This window comes from Delphinapterus leucas, chromosome 7 (assembly GCF_059928025.1).
Source record: "Delphinapterus leucas isolate spDelLeu-1000000601 "Yukka" chromosome 7, BTC_Dleu_Yukka2, whole genome shotgun sequence".
Classification (NCBI taxonomy): Eukaryota; Metazoa; Chordata; class Mammalia; order Artiodactyla; family Monodontidae; genus Delphinapterus; species Delphinapterus leucas.
The window spans coordinates 39451856-39473601 of record NC_143135.1 but is presented as its reverse complement, the minus strand read 5'-3'; the positions used below and the strand labels follow the sequence as shown (position 1 = coordinate 39473601).

General features: G+C 36.4%; 1 protein-coding gene across 22 annotated transcripts in view; it reads right to left on the bottom strand.

Annotated features, from left to right (window-relative positions):
- The window catches only part of SOX6 (SRY-box transcription factor 6), a 620530-nt gene that overhangs the window by 206368 nt on the left and 392416 nt on the right, over positions 1 to 21746 (bottom strand). For all 22 annotated transcript variants that reach the window (XM_089915099.1, XM_089915100.1, XM_089915104.1 and 19 more), the window contains 2 exons: positions 5176 to 5348; positions 2317 to 2385 (listed from right to left, as the gene is read on the bottom strand). In XM_089915099.1, coding sequence (XP_089771225.1) covers positions 2317 to 2385; positions 5176 to 5348 — 242 coding nt within the window. The remainder of the gene's footprint in view (positions 1 to 2316; positions 2386 to 5175; positions 5349 to 21746) is intronic.

Below are 21746 nucleotides of genomic sequence, written 5' to 3'. Positions count from 1 at the left end.
TTTCAGTATTTGAAAAATTCTTTGAATGGTCTCATGCTCGATAAGATAAATACTGACAAGGTATGCAGTGAAGCTGTAGCTCAGGACAGAATAAACTATAAATATAGGTTATTGCCTCCTCTTATTTTTTAAAATATGAATTCCTGTTACAAAGAATCCCATATTTCTAAAATTAATGTAACTATTTTGAATCTCTCTATGATTTTATAATTTATACTGCTGAGATCAAGGTCTGATTAGCTTCAATTTTTAAAAATGTAAACAATGAGAAATATCTACAAATTTAAAAGCAATTAAACTTCTATTAAAACACTTGAAAAACCAACTTTCTTGTCTTCTCAGATTGAACATTCTGATGAATAATATTTTAAGATCATGACCTATAGTTTCCTGAAAAAGATATCAACTTTATATAGTCAAGTTATAACTATAAAATCATATGCAATCAATAAATGCCTATAATATTTAATTAAAATACTTTGATTTTGTTGCTGTTCATCTGAGATCCTCAGTACAACAGGCAAATGTCAATTAAGACAGCCAGTTCCTGCAAACAACTTTGGACTAAGAAGTGAAATATATTCAAAATAAACAAAGAAGTAAGTAATAAAGAGGTAGTAAAAACATTAGTAGTAAGTAACTGATATGAGAACATCTCAGGGAATTTCTTCCATTTCTGCTTTACAAATAGGAGAAACAGAGAGAACTAAATGATCGGGTTAGGTTATTTAACACCTACTGAGTTCTTACAGAGGGATCTAGAGAAAAATGTAGGAAGCCACAGGCTAAAAATCTTGACCTTAGCAGTGGGAGACACACTGAAAATTCTAATAAGGGCAGAACAAGGGAACACCTGGACAGTTATTTAATTAAGGATCTCAGCATGAGTCATGAGATACCAGGATGAGAAATTATTTCAAGATTTAATTATAAAGGCTGACTGTCCCAAATGCCAGAGATATACCGTCTCCTCTATGTTTGGAGTCTTTATTTTGAAACATACAGACTTGAGTATGGAATATAGAATCAGAACTAACTAAAACAGCAACAATAACAACAAACACTGGTTAAGACCTCCTAGTAAAGACAGCTGGAAGAAATGCCAAATTAGGTACAGGTACTTCTTCAGGCACCAAACTGGTATTTTAAATGCAGTGACTACTACCTGGAACACTAAGTGTGATTACAAAATGAAGCAAAAATCTAAGTTAAAATCACTGGCTTTCATCAGTGAGGTGAAATATGTTATGACTTTATGTAAATGATTTTTTTTAAATATAGGAAGGTGTGATACTAATCTCAAGGAAAGGACTAATATAATTCAGAATATACTGCCCCAACTAGGCTGAATCATAGATCCCAGTGGTTAGAAAATATCTACAGCAACCAAGAGAAACCCAGAGACTGTGGTGGATACATATAACTCTGGGATCAATATTCCTGAGGATTAATCACCAGACAACCAGTTGCTTATTCTAAGGCTTTCTAGAAGTCACACACCTATGTTCCTATTCAAAAATGGAGACCACTTCCCTTACCTATGTCAAAAAGCTGTTAGCTGAATTAACCATCAAATTTCTAAAGGAATGACAGAAATCAGAATTCTTTCCCAGGCCCATGCAATTATGATCTATATACTGTGTTAACTTGCCACAAAAAAAAAAAGAGAAAAGAAAAGAAATGAAGAAAAAGAAAAGAAAGAAAAGAAAAGGAAAAGGAATTTCTAAAGTGTGTTACAATTATTCAAGAACAAGTTTTTCTTCCTTTCTAGACTATAAACTTCTTGAAGACAGACAATTACTTATTAATCTTTATGTTCTCTTCAGCGCCTAGCAGAAATGCAGTTAATATCTGTTAAAGAACAAATTAATTATTACCAACCTTTTCCTAGGTCATAAGATTCTGCTCATAATTGGCCCAGACAGTCCTAACAAGCAAATAAACATAAGCTTCTACCCATGATACTATTAGATGGTAAAATATAAAGCAGCAGGTAGTTTGTGACAATAAAACTAGCATGTGTATGCTACCTTGGAAACCATTAGGTTTCCACCAGGTTGTGCTAGGCAAATGGCAGAAGGAAAATAAGATAAGGTTTATTCTGCTTACGCATCACATCAGAAAAGAATGCTTAGACTGCCACCAAGTCAATATTTTCTACATCCACTTATACAATTGTATACAACATCCCTGAATAACAAACAGCTCTATTGGTGCTGTTTATAAGAGAAGGGTGCATTTGCAGCATTTTAAATTCCATTTTCAAGAAGAAAAGTATCTAAGTATAATCAGATGAGAGTAATAAAATACACTGACCTGGATCTGTTGCTGCAGGAGATTAATTTTGTGCTGCTGTTGCAGAAGTTGCTGCTGTTGTCTTGCAATCTATCAGAAATAAAGTTTCATTAAGTTAAAATGAAATGCTTACACCTTTGCCATTACCTCAGGTACCTCTCCTGGTATTACAAGGATGCTTTACTGTACTTCTACATGAAAGAGTTCCTATAAAATGCGAGAGGCAGAATCAGAAAGTTGGAGAAAAGGAAATATTTCAAACAGGTGCCATCTCTCTGCTTGCCCCTAAATCTTTACCTGTACATGAAAACTACCCCCTTGTATTACATTTGTGAGCAGTTCATCTATATCTGCACTGGTCATCTGGAAAGAATGGGAATTTCAAAATCTCGTCCTTGAAGAATAAAAACAGGAAAACTCTGCCTACATTTTTCTAAGGAGCTTAATTTGTATTTAAAAAGTAAAATCTGTAAGCAAAGATAGGAAAGAACTTTCTATTACTTATAATATGGCCTACTTTGGTGAAACCTTTTCTACTGTAAAGATTTTCAGAACTGATAACACAAATATTGTCAAGGGAGTGCCAAAAAAATACAGCAAAAGGCAAAAACCTTTATCTTTTTTTGTTGATATAATGTGTAATGTACAAAGCATTTTTAAAAACAAACACAATTTAATATTTATTCACATCCTTTTGAGGGTAATGTGTTAGTTTTACAGTACGGGATCCACATACAAGTTTTGTATTCCCTGCTTCACCCAACAATCAAATTCAACATCTTAGCACATCATCTCATCTGTAAAAAGAAACATTAACTACTTAATGCAAGCCCTACTGAAGACTGAATCTGCCCCTCAGGAGAGCAGGGAACTTCTGTAGGATAATGGTGTTTACTATAAAATAGGAGTTAGGTGTCAGGCTACTTATTACCTCAAAATCTGAGCTGCTGGAGTTTGAAGCCCATTGGAATGCCCCTTAGTGAGAACACACTCACTGCCAACCTAGGAAGCCAGAGAAAAAAAATGGCCAGAAAGCACTTAGAAGGACTTGGTTTAGTGGTGCCCTATAGGCAAGAGTTATGTTCTTCCTATTTCTTCTATTTCCAAAATATTCTAGAATGGACAATGTTGGAAGTAGAAATGGGTGTGAACCAGCCCTCAGCTGTATACTTCCTGAGTCCTTTTAATATTTTAGCATAGAGTAAAGGGACACACTCAAATCACATTCCTTTCAGCAGAAGATGACAAATAGCAATCTGCCCCCAAATGTGGCTTAATGGCTTCTGGTGATGACTGGTTCATTCTAGAAGTCATGATAAAGCTACCCCTAACGAAGGGTACAGTTTGAGAAATGGGATCACTCCTCCCCAAAGCTTTTTATAAGCAAAATGGAAACAGTATGTCATCAGTTTGGAAAGGCCCACTCTGCTTATCACCATTCAAATCAGAAATGGACAACTCACTCTGCAATTCTAGGTATACATGCTGGATCTCTGAATATTTATTTCCTCTTAGTCATCCAGTGAAACACCACTAGACATCTAATATTGATGGTCCCTCCTAAATGATAAAGTGCTGCACAGAAATGCATCCAAAACACCACAGTGCAATTACTATCATCCACTCTAGATGTATGGGTTTGACACAGTGAAGTATGGTACATAAGCACCATGTGGCTCAAATTCTGAATTTTATTTGCCAATCGGTTGAGCTACATGCTCGCTTCATTGAGCATGACAACCTAGTTTTAAGTGTCATTTAATTTTCATTTTGAAATATAATTACAAAGTGTTCACTGTAAGATATCACTCGTCTGCAAATGTGTCAAGATTAATTTGTGCTAGCTTATTCACAAGTGTCAATAGTTAATTACTGTGTCATCTCTGGATAGCTAAATGACATTCTAACTTCTGATTTTTTACAGTGTTCCTTTATGTTATTTTCCATTAGGGGCTGAGTCCATATTCCTACATGTGGGCAAATATTCAAGCATATAAAATACCAGACGTCACAACTCATTAAAATCAACAGAGCATATATTGCTCTATATACCCCTATAAAATACATTTAACTGAAAAGATAATTCCAGTAATAATGTCAGATTCCTAAAAACTGCACATTAATTTGGGTCTATCTGATCTAAAGCATCAGGGACTACTCTATAGGATCATTGTTATTAGATTAATGCACTCTTATGAGACAGGAAAAACATTTGGGAAAGTGATTTATTTTTTAAAAGATACACACAAACTTTGCTATTTTTCTCACTTCTAAATCAATGAAGTCAAATTCTTCCATGAGCCATGTGTTAATTTGTTTTTAATGATTTACCTATGCTATAAATAAAGTGACCATATAATTTATCATCCAAACCAGGACAACTTTTGCAAGTGGAAGAGGGGAGTATTAATAATTACTTTGGAAAACAGACATTAACCAGAGCTATTCTGGAAAAACTGAGACATATGGTCACCCTAGCTTGAACCAGTGAACTGAAAGATTCTCAAAGTTTTTCTAGACCAGGATCCTCCTTTTCTGGATGAGAGAAGAGTAAGGCCCAGAGAGGAGCGATTTACTCATGGTTAAGCTACATTGGGAATATACGTGATGTCTACATGAACAAGTCTCCCCAAGTAATTAATCAAATCCAAATGTTCTGGAACAATGTTATCATTTCAGTTATGCCCAGTTGCTATGACGCCTTTCTTTGTCCTCCACATATCCCCTCAGTATTCTCGGTGACCCTGGATTTCCAGAAGGCTTCTTTCTTTCATTCTTTTTTTAGGAAGGCTTATGACAAATAAACCAATCAATGTGATTACTCGCTGAGCTTGGCACATTCCACACCTCCAGTTCATCAGCTCCTTTTGCAGGGCTCACCTGTTCTTGCTGTTGGCGAGCAAGGTCCATTTGCTGCCGTTGTTTCTCAATTTGTGAGGCTGCCAGTTTTTTCTGTTCATCATGCGCTGCGAGGAGCTGCTCCCGTAAACTGATCAGCTGGGTAATCATGGTAGAGAGCTGCCGTTCTTTTTCTGCCAGGCTCTCAGGTGTACCTAAAATGGAAGCGAAAAGATATCTCACAAGTTTGAGACAATTCTGAATGAATTAGGGAAGCAAGTGGGTGGGCAGATTTAGAAAGGGACTACCCTAAGACACTTAAATACCTGGGACAATAACTGGAGGTCACTGTAAGTGCAGGAACTCTATGGAGTAGCAATGGAATGAACGCTAGGGTTAGTCATCACCCCTGCCAAGAGAAAGGACTGTTGCCGATAAAATTCTCACTCACTCTTCCCTCTTGCTCTTTAAAACAAAAAAGAAAACAAAACAGAACAACCTACTCCATTCTCTCCCTTTCACCACATTCCCCTTCCCTCCCCACCCAAATCTATCTGCTCAAGCTAGTAACCTTATGCTATTTAGTACCAAAGATTAGAAACTATGGGTTGTATTAATATTCTATAATCAACCTCTACCCTCAATGACTGACAGAGGACCTAAGACATAATAGGTGCTTAAATAATGTTACTTAGGAATTTTCTGATCACTGCCCTCATAAAATTTTTCTATTGTGCAAAGATCTGTCTCTGAATCTCAGAAGTCAGGGGTCACTCTTGACCATGGGACGAGTGCTACAGAAAGAAAAAAAAATCTGTCTTGCCTCAGGTAAGAAAGAATTGAAACTGATTTTTTTTTTGGTGAGGGGATCAAGCTAAAGTTCCCAAGTTCATCCTTAAAGGCAATAATGTTGCTTGGGGGGCTCCCTCACCCCTTTGTCACTCTTCAAAAGGAAAAAACACATTCGAGGTTGAAAAGGTTATGATGTCGCTGCACACCTACGATGTGCACTAATGGTGCTGAACAGTCTATTTATGGGCAAATTGCACAGCTCTCCTAAGTAAAGGGTACAGGATCCTTTTGTGAATCTAAATTAGAGCATTTTGCCATAGCATAAGATAAGAATTTCAACACACAACCCACTGTATTTGAGCACACAGGTTTCATTATGAAGAAATGATCTATGCTTTGAAAGCTTTTCAGAAAGATGCCACCAGCTGTCAAAAGAGATAAAGATTGCCAGTTTTTGTGTGTGTGGAAGAGGAGACTTCCAATCTCCTTATGAAACCCCCCTCACTCCTGCTAGGAAAGCACCAGGACAATTTGAGAAACTGAACATATTTTAATTAGGAATGGGCCTATTTTTTGAGTGGGCCCATGGGAAAAGCAAGCCTTCAGGTGATGCTGGCTAGCACTTACTAGTATATGATTCCCACAAGGTAAGGCTGATAAGCTACAATATTTAGAATTACCTTGGTATTCTTAATGCCAATTCAAGTCCTTAAAAATAAATAAGTAAATACATAAATAAACTGTCAATATCCCATATCCCTTAAAGATTTACTGAGCTGAAAGGTGGCCTAAAAGAAAAATTAAAAGAAAAATAAGATAGTGAAATGATGTTAGAAAATGTACTCCACTGATAAGGAAACAAATGCTGCGTCAAGGATAGTGACCAGCTGTTCTTTCTAGCTACTGAAAGTGATTTTTTTTTAATGAGTTTTTATTTCAGCAATAGGAATTTCAGCTTGGTGAAAGAAAGAACTTCTTGATCCAGAAATGTTAAAATACAAAATCAGGTTCTTGGAGGGGATCATAAAAATCTCCTCCAAAGCACAACATGCTCAACTAATATAAATGTTAATGATATATAGAATGAGAAGACATAAAACAAGTATGGAATTTACTTACTCATTTCATTAAATTTTAATTAAAAAAATATTTCTTGAATCTCAGGTACTATATCAAGAACTAAGGATACCGATCCCATACCAAAAAAAGCAAAGTTCCCTTTCACCTTAATCAAATAATCACACATATAAATGTAAACTACAACTAAATAAGAATTATAAACAGGACAGACATTTGGGGGGAGATTTAACCAAGTTTGGGAGTAACAAGTTAACAGAGTTAACTAGGCAAAGAGTTGGAGGGTGGTCAAGGAGCTTTTCAGTAGGAGAAAACAATATAGGCAAAGGCCCTATGAGGGGGCAGGTGGTGGTGGAGAGTGTCAGTGTGTTCCAGAAATTAAAAGAAGGTAGTAAAACTTAAATAAGAAAAACAAAGGAGAGTAGAGGACCAAATGAGGCTAGAAAGGTAGGAAAAGGTCACACCATTCAGCTCCTTATAGACCACTGGAAGAACTTCATGTTTATTCTAAGAAAATTTCAAAATCACTAAAGTACTTTAAACAAGAGATGATGTGGGTGTTCTGGCTACAGTGTGGAGAATAGTTTGGAAAGTTATGAGAATAGATAAATGGGGTTTATTACATATGCTTTTTGGCAACATTCTGATCTACATGTAATTATCTTGTTATACCTATGTATATGAGGTGAGTTAAGAGAAGACTTACTGGATACTGGGAAAGTTACTGTACCATAATTCTTTGTTAATAAAGAAGAGCATTCATTGGAAATTTTGGGCAAGGACCAATACAAGAGTCAAATTTGGTATTTAGATTCTCCAGTAAAGACTGGAAAATTTTCTCTTCTCTCCCAGGTTAAACTTTGTCTTTTCAAAAATCTTCAATATATTTCCCTTTCTCCTCTGCATAGGAAACAGAGAAGCTGAAGATAACACACAAATGGCTTCTTAGCCTCTTCTGTTCAAGGTGAAGCCAACAGGTCTATAAATGCATTGGTGCTTCCAATACTAATAGACATGTATTTCTGAATTTACAGAATAACACCATTTAACTGAATCTTTTTACAAACCAGCATGACACTCAAGTTGTTTAATTATAAAAATTCAATAACACCTAAATAAGTCTTTCATTGAACTTAAAAGATACATGTTTAAGAAGAAAACAAACCAGAGATCAGTATGTTTAAATTGAAGAGTTGGGTACTCATATAAGGCTGTCATTATCTTTTCCTTAAATTTGAGAAGCACATATATATTTTGAATAGATGTGAGTGGCATGACAAATGCAGTTGGAATGAAATGTAGTAGTAAAACAAATCTAAAATTGCCCTTGAAATGGGAAATACACATATGGATATATATGTATACACACACACACATTAGCCTACACATTTAGAGAATGTAAGCTGTTGTATGGTTTAAATTGATTTCTAGTTAACTTGATCCCCAAGGGACTATATATATATATATATATATATATATATATATATATACATGTGTGTATGTGTGTGTGCGTGTGTGTGTGTAGTCATTTTTCTGTTCTATACCCATTGTATTTGTTCACATATAGTGGTTTAAACCCAGGTATTTAAAATCCATGGTGCTGGATTTTTGTTTTAATTAACAGCAAATATGTATGCAGCTATAATAAAAGCAACATCAAGTCTAAATCACGCTGACCAACCAACCTGCGAACACAAGTTATCTCATCTCAAAAATACTAGTTTAATTGAACATGAAACTTTGCCATAGCAAAGGAACTACAACTGTGAGAGTTGCTGAAAAAGCAGACAATTTATGGGACATCGTGAGGCAGCCTAAATACGTACTAAGGAAGGCAAACGACCATACATTGGGTTGGCCAAAAAGTTCATTTGGTTAATGAATACATTGTTCAGTAAAGTTCTTTGTGAAAATGAAAAATGTGTCTTTTATTTTTACTTAAAACCGAATGCACTTTTTGGGCAACCCAATAGAATGCTCTTATGAGGTAGGCTAACTCTATGTAGAAAATCTTGTCTTAAATCACGCTTTGAGGTTTGATAAAATCCACTTAGAAAAACAGCAGATGAGATCCTGAGGATCTGCCCAGGCCAGCAGAGGTCATCAGTGGCTGCCTACATCATCCGTTTCACATCCTTCAGGCTATCTTAAAATGATTCTCTAAAAAGCATTGCCAGAAAATAGTCTCTCCACAAAAACATAAGTAGTTTCATAAACCAAAAAAAGGGAACCAGAAAAAAGAGCTTCCATACACAGCTTCTCTACAGGTTAGGGCGCCTGCTTTTATCCAATATCACACACAGTGTGCGCCTGACACTCTCCGCTGTAAACTGTATCTATTCTCCAACTACAAAGACAGTGCAGTAGGGGGGTTTTCTGGTGTTCTTTTTTTTTTTTCCATGGGGTCGTCTTTATCCCCAAACCACATCTGTCTTGAGTTTCTCTTAGATTAGTCAGGTGGATCAATGCTCCCCAGGGCCTGCTCCAGCTGAAGTATTTTAATTTGACTAAACACCTGATTTATTTTATCTCTCCGATGAGAAAGGCAGTTTGTCTTAATAGAGCCTGTCAGCCCACAGCCCCATTCACAGCAATTTACAGGCAGCCAGGGACGCTGGAAGAGAAGAGTGCCGTGATTCTGTATTTTATCCTCCTCCAGAAAGCACCTAAAAGCAGCTATTCACTGCTACTGCATGTGGCATTTTAGAACTGAATTAGCTTTTTATTCAAGTAACTACACTTGTTGTGAATAGCTTATCTGTAAAATTGCTACATTCACTACTGATTTTATTAACCTTTGGCTCTATCACAAAATGGTCTTCAGTTAGGAAAGACCTTTAAAATTGACACATTTTTTTCTTAGGGGGCTTTATTCCAGTGACTTCAGATTTACTGAGTTTGATCCATTGAATTTTTACCAGTTGTACTTAAAATTTTGAGTCTCAATAGGAAGTCAATAGTGCATAAATAAGGAAACACTTTTCAAAATGTAAATACAGCAGCAATTTCCCTCATCAAAAGTTTTCAAATACCATCTTTCACCATAACAGTTTCAAAATCAGCCCTCTAGCCTTTTTTGGTCATAATCTGAAGAACTTGAAAAAAATTAACTAAAATAGACTATTTATTTTAAACTTTACAGACTATAACTACCTGTCCCTAGGCCCAAAGCCAACAGAGAAAATTCAAAATCGATGAGAATTTAGGTAAAATAATAAGACAATTAGGATAAATCCCTTCTTGATATAGAATGAAAAATTAAAAGTCGTTTAAAATTTATTTAAGTCTTTTTTTTTCATCAGCTCATAAAAGTTAGTACCTCAACCTGCTAGTTAATTTTGCCCATGTAAAATATATATAATCACAATCAGTGGTGCTAGAAATAAGACTGGGCATTGCGAAGTCCCTAAAGACTCCACATCTGGACAAGGGAGGCACCTTGCAGAGCACTTCACTAAATGGATTTGCCTCACCTCTTTTACAATATTCCCGTACCTAGGACTTCTACAATATAAAAGTCTTAAACGGGTCACTCTCTTAATGGCTGTCCCCTGAAAGTGGATCACTGCTATGTGGTGATGACTAAATTTGTCTAATGAGAAAACCCAGAAACAAGCACAGCAGTGGAAAGAGAGACAGAGAAAATTAGAAATGGGGGTGTGGGGGAGAGAAAAAGAAATAGAGAAGGTGGGAGGGGAGAAACAAAGAGGGAAGTAGAGAGAAAGGGGAAGAGAACAAGCAAGGATGGCTAAATTAATTTTTGTGAATTTCTCTGCATGTTTTTTATTTCTCATATTTATGAAATGAAGGGCAAGAGTGTTAAAACACAATGTTTACCAAGCCAAATAAAACTAACATTAACAAATGGCATTATCTAGAAATGTGTCCTAGCAAATTGAAAATAAGACTTCTATCTAACCATTCTCCTTTACTGGATCACATACTGCTTTAACAAAGTTAATAGGACTTAACAATGAAATTACAAGAAGCCTGGGCATGAACGGTGTGTTTGGAACGATGGGGAGGGGTGGCAGTAACACCGGAGTGGAATTCTGATAGAGATATACTTTTCCACATCAATCCTGGAAAGGATTAAAGAACTTAACAATAATTCCAAGCAGCATCAATCAAGGAACTCAGCCAACAACCCAGAAAGATTTTAAATTCAGTTGAAAAGAAAAGCTCTTAAGAGTCAATTCCCTGGTCAGTTCTAATTTTTTTAATGGATATTGTTTGAGAAGAAAGACAAAATACAATGCTAGTCATAAAATAAAGCTGCATTTGATCTTTCTGCCCACAGGTAACCTGGTTAAACTGCTGTGTCTCATACTGCAGCCTCCTCACACATCAGATGGGCTGTGATGTCTCCACTTCACAAGCTCAGTCCATCATTTAGCATTGGCCTTTTTTGATATAGCCTTCTTTTAAATGTCACAAAATAGGGCAGCAAAAAGTCAACAGAAATAAATAGGGTAAGCTGAAGAAACTAACAGTCTATCAGAAGGTCCCCTGATAAAAGTTACTTTGTGGTGACTGCCTGAGAAAGGAACCCCTGTCCCAGTATACTAGCAGCTAATTTGAGTTCTGAATCCAACAGCGGTTTTAAAAGCTTTCCACTCTAAAGGGCCCCAGTGCATCATAAAGATAAAGGATTTCAGTACAAAACCACCACAAAGACCTCTATTATCTTATCAGTCTTTGGTTACAACAGCTGAACCAATATGACTAAATTCTGAATGACTTTTTTCAAAAGAGCAAAATACTGGAATTTCTTTGTTTTCTCATCAGTCAGCTATTGTCATTGCTCCCATATGCTACTATCCACTCCTTAGTAAATAAAAAGTTTAATAAATGCAGCAACTGTGCTCTTAGGAATCACTTAGGGACCACTACACAGGAAATGTGGCTCAGGATTGAGGTACAGGCTGGGTTTGTTTTCACCCAATGTATGATAATTTCCTTCTTAAAATGTAAACAGCTCTCACTTAAAATGTCATTAAAATCTTACCGTGTATGAACAAGAGAAGGATACCCGGGAACTCCCTAAATTAAGTTCAATTCTCCTGTCTCTTCCAGGCACACTCACCTCTCCTTCAGCTTCCCCTCTTTCTAGCTGCAAAAGGAAGTCTATTCCTGGATCAACTGAGGTCTATTCATGTTGCAGATCCCAAAAGAGCAAGAACAATCCATGGAATTCTGCCATCTAGGCTCCTAACTTCACAGCTGGGCCTTTAGCCCATTGTGGTTTATTAGCTCATCCTTTTGGGGTCCGGAAGTGAAGGTATCCTGAAGTATCTCTCCTTCAGTAATAAGACAGGCTACCGTCACATTACTGTTCTCTATGGATAATACTTGGTCAATGGCTACATCTCTACAATTCACATACAAAAAGAGTAATTTATAATCTTTCAGAAACATGAAATTCTTTGGTCCTTTGGGGGAAAAAAATTATTTTTTTCAATATTGCCACCAAGTATAAGAGGATTGGCTCTTTCTCCAGAAGTTCCATCAGAGCCAGAAGATAGGAAAGGAAGAATTAAGAAAAATAGACCTTATTTAACAAGGTATTGTCTTTTTTAAAATTTATTTATTTTTGGCTGCATTGGGTCTTTGTTCCTGTGCACGGGCTTTCTCTAGTTGTGTCGAGCAGGGGCTACTCTTCGTTGCAGTCCGCAGGCTTCTCATTACGGTGGCTTCTCTTGTTGTGGAGCATGGGCACTAGACACGTGGGCTTCAGTAGTTGCAGCACACAGGCTCAGTAGTTGTGGCTCACGGGCTCTAGAGTGCAGGCTCAGTAGTTGTGGTGCACGGGCTTAGTTGTTCAGCGGCATGTGGGATCTTCCCGGACCAGGGCTCGAACCCATGTCCCCTGCACTGGCAGGCGAATTCTTAACCACTGCGCCACCAGGGAAGCCCCAAGGTATTGTCTTAAAAGACTTTATGTGGTATCTAATTTGATCATCATCCTAAATGTTGCTTTATTTTCATTTCACAGATGAAATACTAAAAGTAAAGAAACTTGACCAAGTCAGTGTATTTGATTGTATCTGAATTCAGGTCTTCTGATTCCTAATCCAAGGAAGTCTGGGGCCTAAGGGAAAACTAGCTATCTTCCCTTGCCTCAGACTTGAAATACATTGCAGGGAATTTCTAAAAGTTAGGAGCAATGCTCTAAGGGACCTAGAATTTTAATGCCACATTAAGGCTTAGAAACATACAATTTCTTAGTAAGGGTTTGTTTACAAAATAAGAAGTTTGAAAGATAGGCTGGACAATTAGACAACCAAAAAGGTGAATAAATTGATCTTTGATACCTTATAGATGTAAAAACAGATCTTGATATTAGGTGATACACCTGGAGTTACTCAGGAAATTAGCACCTAGCCTGGTAGTCAAGATCCTCTGTTATGTTTATTCCGCAAACCTCTTTCTCCTTAGTCTCCTCAACGAGAATATGGCCTCCTGGTTCTGAGCAAATTCAAAGATTATGCAGACCATGACATTCCCCAAAATTCTAGATACAATATTTACAACACCCATGAAAGGCTGAAAAATATACTCAACTATTTCACACATCCAAGTGCACTGCTGTCATGAGGTGCAGTGTGCCTGCAGGCTGAGATAGTAAGGTGCTAGCCAAGAGGAAGTTACCTGGAGAAATCTAGGAAGTGTCCCTGGCAAGGTCTGAGGAACCTCTCAGATATAACTAAGGCTTAGGACAGTTGCCTGTACAAACACACCATATACCTTGCCCATTTCTAGGTTGTATTTGTGATTTGCCTAGTGTAAATCAGGGGAATCCCTGTCCTAGCCCAATATGCCTTATTGTACAATAATAATTGCTTAAACTTACATAGCAATTGCTTTATGCTAGAAAGAGCTATATATGTTAACTCATTTATTCCTCAGAACAATCTTATGTAGTAGGTCATATTGCTTTCTGCATTTTAAAGATGAGGAAACTGAGGCATAAAACGGTCAAGGAATTGCCCAAGTCCTAAGCTATTAAATCACATATCTAAGATTCAAAATCAGGCAGTTTGGCCATAGTCTCTGTCCTCTTAACCACGATGATAAATGGAAAACGGGACTCCTAAATGATCCACCTTCTCAAAACTACTTCACCCAGTCAACAAAGTAGCTGAAATTCTCCTTATAATCTTTTTTTTTTCTTAATACTATGTTTCATGGGGTCCTTAGTAAAATGAAAACTTACCTAGGGAAGTATCTATGATACCCTTTGTTCTTTAAGATAGCTCAACCCACTAACACAAAATTGACCTTTCAGTCTAAGTCACAAATGTCCACCATTGTTTGTAGTCATCCTTCATTACTAACTGAATCTCTCACTCATACCCACTCTCTTTCTCTCCCTCTGATCTTATTTCCTCCAAATTCTAAACTCCTGGTGCTGAGACAACCCTCCTCTGACCCCCTCTGCCCCAGTCCCCCTCACCTGGATATCTATGTGTAACTCCACCGGAACTAGTATATGAACCTGGACTCTCAAATCATGGAATTCCAGTTTTTTTCAAAGGCTGATTTGGTTGGTCCTCTGGTTTTTAGTGCCCTTTTTGGCTCCTCTAAGAATCCCCTATTCCAGGTCTGGCATAATGAAATGCATCCCTGACACAAATTACTTGATCAGCAATCTACATAGCCCAGTCCAGATAACCAGTTTGTTCTGTATTGTCTGTAGGTATCAGGACATCCGAGTGGGCTTGGATGTTGCCAGTGCTAATAAGACTTTGAAGGGAAGGTATGTTAAAAATTTTAAATTAAAACAAAACTGAACCAAGGGAGATTGTTTGTGTTTTTACATAACAATAGATAGTTCACAGTTTCTCAAATTACAGTACTGAGTATCTGATCAGATAACAGGCCAGTAATACAGATTCTACCCATCACAAACTCAGATTATGAGTCTGTAGAGGGAAAATGGAAATGGAAATTTCATATTGATTCTAAAATTGCTGTTTTTTGTTCTGTCATAGTTGAATACAGCTGGATAAATAGCATGTTCTTTTCATTCTCAATTTTGACTTTAACAATGATTTCTGGGTACAATAGGTGCTATCATCATCATTTTATGAAGACACATTATGTTCAGAAAGCTTTTTAGAAGGTTATCTAATGTTATCCATGTAGAATTGACAATATTCAAGGCATAAATATTAAGGAATGCCAAAGAAAGCAAGACAATTAAAGCCTGGGTCCAGAAGTGAGCCAGGGTCTCCCATCACAGGATGATTTTGAACATGCTGAAGTAGAACATGAACAAAATAATTTTTAAAAATTACTAAGCATTTAAAAAACTAAATTAAAAGTCAATGTATGTTTGGCCTATAAACAAAATTAGTTTAGTCACAAATAGGATGTCCTATTCTCATACTGGGACATTCTCTTACAAATGCATAGATAAGCGTGATTCAAGGTTTTAAAAGTTATGATCACTCTATTCAATAATTACAGGTTACAAATGGAATTCTAAAAGAAGTGTATAAAAATCACTTTCTAATTTCCTATTAGAATGGTTTTAAAACTCCAACTTGCACGAGAGTCTTATGTACAAAGTAAAAAAAAAAATTAAAAAAAGATCACTTTCTAACATAACTTTTAAATGTTCACAGTTTTACAATTGTCAAATCAATAAAAATAAAGATTTTTAATTATTTTTTTTAACTTGAAGGCAAAAGCTGGATATGTGATCCAGAGGCAGGAAGGGGAAAATATATTAATATTTGAGCCTCATAGGAAATAGGATGCCACAATCAACATGGTAGTACTGAAAAATAACCTCAGGAGTGTTGGACACGACCTTTTGAAGAGGCAGACGTCTGAGAAGGCAACCAAAAGACAATTGCAATAGTTGCATTTAGAGGTGATACTTAAAAAGATCTTTTCTTGTAAAAGGTGATTATAACACCAGTGGTCCCAGAATAATTACAGTGGCAGCAGGCTCTGCAAACATATAGATCTCAAATGACATCCTCCCTCCTGGACTCTCTTGGCTCCCCTCCCAGGTTTAAAGGCTCTGCTGCAAATTAGATAAGAATCTTAGAGCTACTCATAATTCCAAAGAGAAAACTGGTGGGGAGGAAGAGCAAATGACAGACCACAATGGGTACTTCCTACTGTTAGCTCCATAAGGGCATGGTCTATGTCACATGCTTCTCTATGACAAAGCACAGGCAGTGCCTACCACTTATTTTGTGCTGAGTAAAGTTAAAATGAACCTAATAACCAACTCTAAATCAGTAGTTCCCAGAATAGTTGGAGATAGGCAGCCAGAGCCATTAACAAACCAGATGGAATTGCTCTGAACTTCAGCAGTATTTGATCCATGTCTGAGTTGCTTTCTGTTTGGTAACCATTGTAACTAACTGAATTTAATGGCTCTCCCCACTGCTGTGTAAGCAGCAGAAAATCAAATCCAATAAAAAGATAGAGATAAACAATAAAATTTGAACAACTAAAGAAATGTAGATTCAGATTCAATAAACATTTTTTTGAGCACATAGGACAGTCCAAATACTTTCTGTGTGCTAGGGTTAATGCTTAGCATTTTTATGTGTTTCAACAAACTTGGGAAAATGAGGCTGAAGAAGGTTAAAAATATGTCCCAGATAACATACTTATAATTAATAGAGCCATGATTTTAAGCCGGATGGTCTGATCTTCAAACCCAGACTCCTTCCAGTAAACCACAAATGTTTCTTGGAAAAAAAAAACCCAAAACTAGTTAAAGACAACGACTTCATACAGAGTCTTCAAGAAGTCCTTCTGCATTTTTTAAAAGTTAAATACCTTATTGGTAGATATAATGGTATTACAAAGGTAGACTAATTTATATTTAAAACTATTACAATTTAATATTATTTAAGTTCTTGTGAATAGTATATGAAGTCTGATGGCTAAGGGGACTGAGTCTACATAAATAGGTTTGAAAGGGGCTTCCCTGGTGGCGCAGTGGTTGAGAGTCCGCCTGCCGATGCAGGGGATACGGGTTCGTGCCCCCGTCCGGGAAGATCCCACATGCCGCAGAGCGGCTGGGCCCGTGAGCCATGGCCGCTGAGCCTGCGCGTCCGGAGCCTGTGCTCCGCAACGGGAGAGGCCACAACAGTGAGAGGCCTGCGTACGGCAAAAAAAAAAAAAAAAAAATTTAAAAAAAAAAAAAAATAGGTTTGAAAATGTTCTACTCAGAAAATGTTGCACCTAGAAATTCAATTTGAATTGTAAGAAAAAAATTTCAAACAGTTCTATGAACACAAACCACAATTTAGAAGGCAGAATCAACTAAAGGGCTATATAAATTATATGGACTACACAATTCTACAGGGAACATTTCAAAGGAATTTACATATATCATTGTATTAATGTTTTCTAATACCATCTTCTTCCAATAAAATTGAATTATATGCCAAGACAATATAATCAGAGAACAGGTTCTAACTCTTAATTGCCCAAAGAACTGCCAAAGGAGTTATAGTTGACTGGCCAGCTCATTTGCCTATCCGTATGCCACCAAAGCTCTTTCAGGAGGATTTTTTTTTTTTTTTGCGGTACGCGGGCCTCTCACTGTTGCGGCTTCTCACTGTTGTGGCCTCTCACTGTTGTGGCCTCTCCCATTGCGGAGCACAGGCTCCGGACGCACAGGCTCAGCGGCCATGGATCACAGGCCCAGCCACTCCGCGGCATGTGGGATCTTCCTGGACCGGGGCACGAACCCATGTCCCCTGCATCGGCAGGCGGACCCTCAACCACTGCGCCACCAGGGAAGCCCCCAGGAGGATGTTTTTTAAAAGTATACTTTAGATGACAAAATCCATTCTTTGGCTGAATTTCAAAAGCTGAAAGAATGACCCTGACTGTGTCACTATAGACTGATCCAGATTAGTGTCTTTCAACATTTTAAAATCTATGCCCCTTACTCAGCTTTCTCACTGTACATTTTGTATACCTCCACTAGCCAAGAAGATTTTGTTCAGCTGATTCACTTTCTATACTTTAAGAAAATAATAGGTGTACTGAATAAGCTTTTACAAACTATAAGCAACTTCACTTGAGATTTCTGACCTAACTTGTCAAAACAATTTTAATTAAGTTAAATGGATATTTGCAGCTTTTCTTTTATACCTATAAGTTTAAAACAAAGTTGAAAAATTTTAAAGAACTCATTAACTTTATAAAAACAATGCATTCTTACCATCTTATTGACAAATCTATAGCATATCTCTTAATTTCTTTAAAAAAATCTTGGGCTTCCCTGGTGGCACAGTGGTTAAGAATCGCCTGCCAATGCAGGGGACATGGGTTTGAGACCTGGTCCAGGAAGATCTCACATGCCACGTAACAACTAAGCCCGTGCACCACAACTACTGAGCCTATGCTCTAGAGCCCGCGAGCCACAACTACTGAGCCCATGTGCCACAACTACTGAAGCCCACACGCCTAGAGCCTGTGCTCTGCAACAAGAGAAGCCACCGCAATGAGAAGCCCCCGCACTGCAACGAAGAGTAGCCCCCGCTCAGTGCAACTAGAGAAAACCTGTGCACAGCAACAAAGACCCAATGCAGCCAAAAATAAATAAATAAATAAATAAATAAATAAATAAAATTTATTTAAAAAAAATCTTCATAGGTTCCTTTCTGTCTATATATTTAATGTGTTGTGATTCTAGCAGTATTCAATTACATGCACCAATGACATATTTTACTTTGTTATATTCCATGACAAAGACAATTTACCTAATCACCTTTTTGACAACAAGAACAGATAAACTCTTCTAAGTTACTCGATATGTCATTTGTTTTTAATTTGTTTACTATTAGTTATTTCCCCAGCACCTAGAACAGTTCCAGACACATAGTAGATCTTCAGTAAATACTTGTTGAAAGGAATTCTATTATGTGAATACATTCATATAATTCATCATCCAAATTAGGACATTTCTTAAATGACAGGAGGCACCATTAATTACATCAAGAACACACGTGTAAACCAGGACAATCCCAGGTAAGCCAGAACATATATGTACCCTAGTCATAACATTCTCATTTAATGTCAGTTTTTGACTAAGTAATATTACATAAACAGAACTCTGTAGTTAATAAGTAAACTTTATAAAAATTCCATAATATGAATTTTATGTTGTTGGTAAACAATATGAATGACACAATTCTATAGAATAATTAGGCTCAATTCATCAGTATTAAAAACATGTAGAAACTCATAATAAACAAATATAAATAACAGACCCCTTATCTAGAGTAAACCTAACAATGTAAACATGGTTTCATGGAGCCTGAACAAATGCTCCTTATTTATCAAAGTATTTTGAAGAGAAATTTTTAATTTAACATTCATAGAAATAATCCATTTTCCATGAAATGCAATTCACAATTGCAATTCACAATTAAGGTCGTGCTCATTTTCTCCATTTTAGAAGAGACAAACTTATAATTTTACTTAATAATTAACTAAACAACACAAAAATGCCCATGTAAAAAATAAGGATATTAAAACATCTAAATCTTACAGCAATATAACATTACAAATTTTAATTTTGATATTAAGTACAGCTGTGTCTTTCATATGATGAAAATATAAAGACATAAATCAATGAAAAAGTTATATTTGCTTCTGAAGATTCTAAGACCACCTTGGGTTATATATAATGAAGTAATGAAAATTACTGTAAAGGAAGACTAATGAAAAGTCCTGTTTCACATAAAAATAATAAAAACTTTCCCACTTTAAGTATAAAATTCAACCAAGTTTTTGGAAATCTTGACAAGACTTACAATTCAACAACAAAAGCCATAAAAATCAATGACCTTTTTTTTTTTTTTTTTTTGCGGTATGCGTGCCTCTCACTGTTGTGGTCTCTCCCGTTGCGGAGCACAGGCTCCGGACGCACAGGCTCAGTGGCCATGGCTCACGGGCCTAGCCGCTCCGCGGCATGTGGAATCTTCCCGGACCGGGGCACGAACCCATGTCCCCTACATTGGCAGGCAGACTTTCAACCACTGCACCACCAGGAAAGCTCTAATGACCTTTTAATAAACTCCATGGGAGGAGTATTTCCCTCAGTTCTACAAGGCAATATTAGAAAATCTACATGCCTAGAATTATTCCAGAGAGTTTATAATTTAGTCTCTAAAAAATTAACAGAAACATTGTTTACCCAATTTCTTACAAATATAGCAAAATAAATAATTCCCAAATTAAAAGGAAACAACCTATACATCCAGAACTGAGCTTCATTTGAGTCCTAAATTATATCTTAAAGCTTATACATAGGCAGTTCAAATCAGACATTACCAAGCATAGCTTTTAAAGTGGGGGAGGGGAATAGAAGGTTCTAAATGAAATACAATTCCTACTTTAATCCCATAAATAAATGTATTTAATAAAGTATAGTTAATTACTAAAGACTAACCTATAATTAAAAAACTGAAGAATCTAAACCAAGTGAAGATTAAAAGGCACTGTGAAATCAAGCAAACAACAAGATACAAGAAAATCTATTAAATGTGATTTGGGGAAAAGGGTTCTGTCATTCCTGGAACTTTTCAGGCACTGCTTTATAGGAATACCTGAGTTATGGTGTAACAGGGTTAGTTCACAGAAGCAAAAGATACATCAGATGCGATAGAAATAGTTTTTTCTTTAAAAAAAGGAAAAAAGTCTAAAACGTTTAGACTTTTAGCATTAATTAAAAATTTTCAGGACTGCATAGATCCAAAAGCAAGTGATTAAAACATCACTACAATCCAATACAACTAAATAGAGATTTGGTGTGAATTTGGAACCAAATTCATTTTAACAATAACTTAACATTTGTATAAAAATTTACTTTTCCAACAACTTTATTTAAGCAAAAAGTGAATAAGCCAACTCAGAGCAGAAAAAAACGTAGGAGAAAAGTGACTCAAGCATGTATCAGTCTTCTGTGTGGCAAGATGAAGGAAACAAGCAAGACTCTCCCAAGAAGATTCACAGAGTTTTGGGCCAGTGTATTCTAGGTAATAAAATATACCTTAGATTCAGGCAAAACACTTTCAAGTTTTAATTATCATTGCAACAACCAAAGACAAGTGAGTTCCCAGATTATCAGTCATGGTTATAGTCAAATGTAAACACTTAAATCCATTTATGAGCTAAATATAAACATCTTAAGTAGCTGCTGTTTGGAATCATCTGTGTAACTGAGAGCACAGGTAATCAAGATTTGACTACATATACTCTTTTGTTCCTTCCATTTGTTCAAATAAACTGAATAATCAACACTTGGTAAGAGCCAAGAAGAGTTTCTCTGGCAACCCAAGAAATATAAGGCAGAGATCGTCAACAAGGGTGAGGTGATCTTATTACTAACATTCATTTCATTATCACTACAAAATAAAAACCACAGCAGAAATTCTACCAGGATAGTAACTCTACCAAGATAAAAATATACAGAAGTAATTATTCAGTAACAGGCTACTCATTTTAACTTTCTTTCTATTTGAGTTAGTGAAGTGATAAAAATCTACCATAATAATGGTCTTAGCCTAAAATCTTATGTCAAAATGTGTTTATAAGTTTATTAAATGTTTAGTTTGTAAAGGTGAGTAGACCTGAGTGACAACGTTGTTTCAGCTAATCTGTGCATGAAGATAAGGCAGATATAATAGTAATCAAAACAACCCAAAAAGTATTAGAAAGGGTTTTCACCTACACTAGGTTTTTTGAAACTTAAA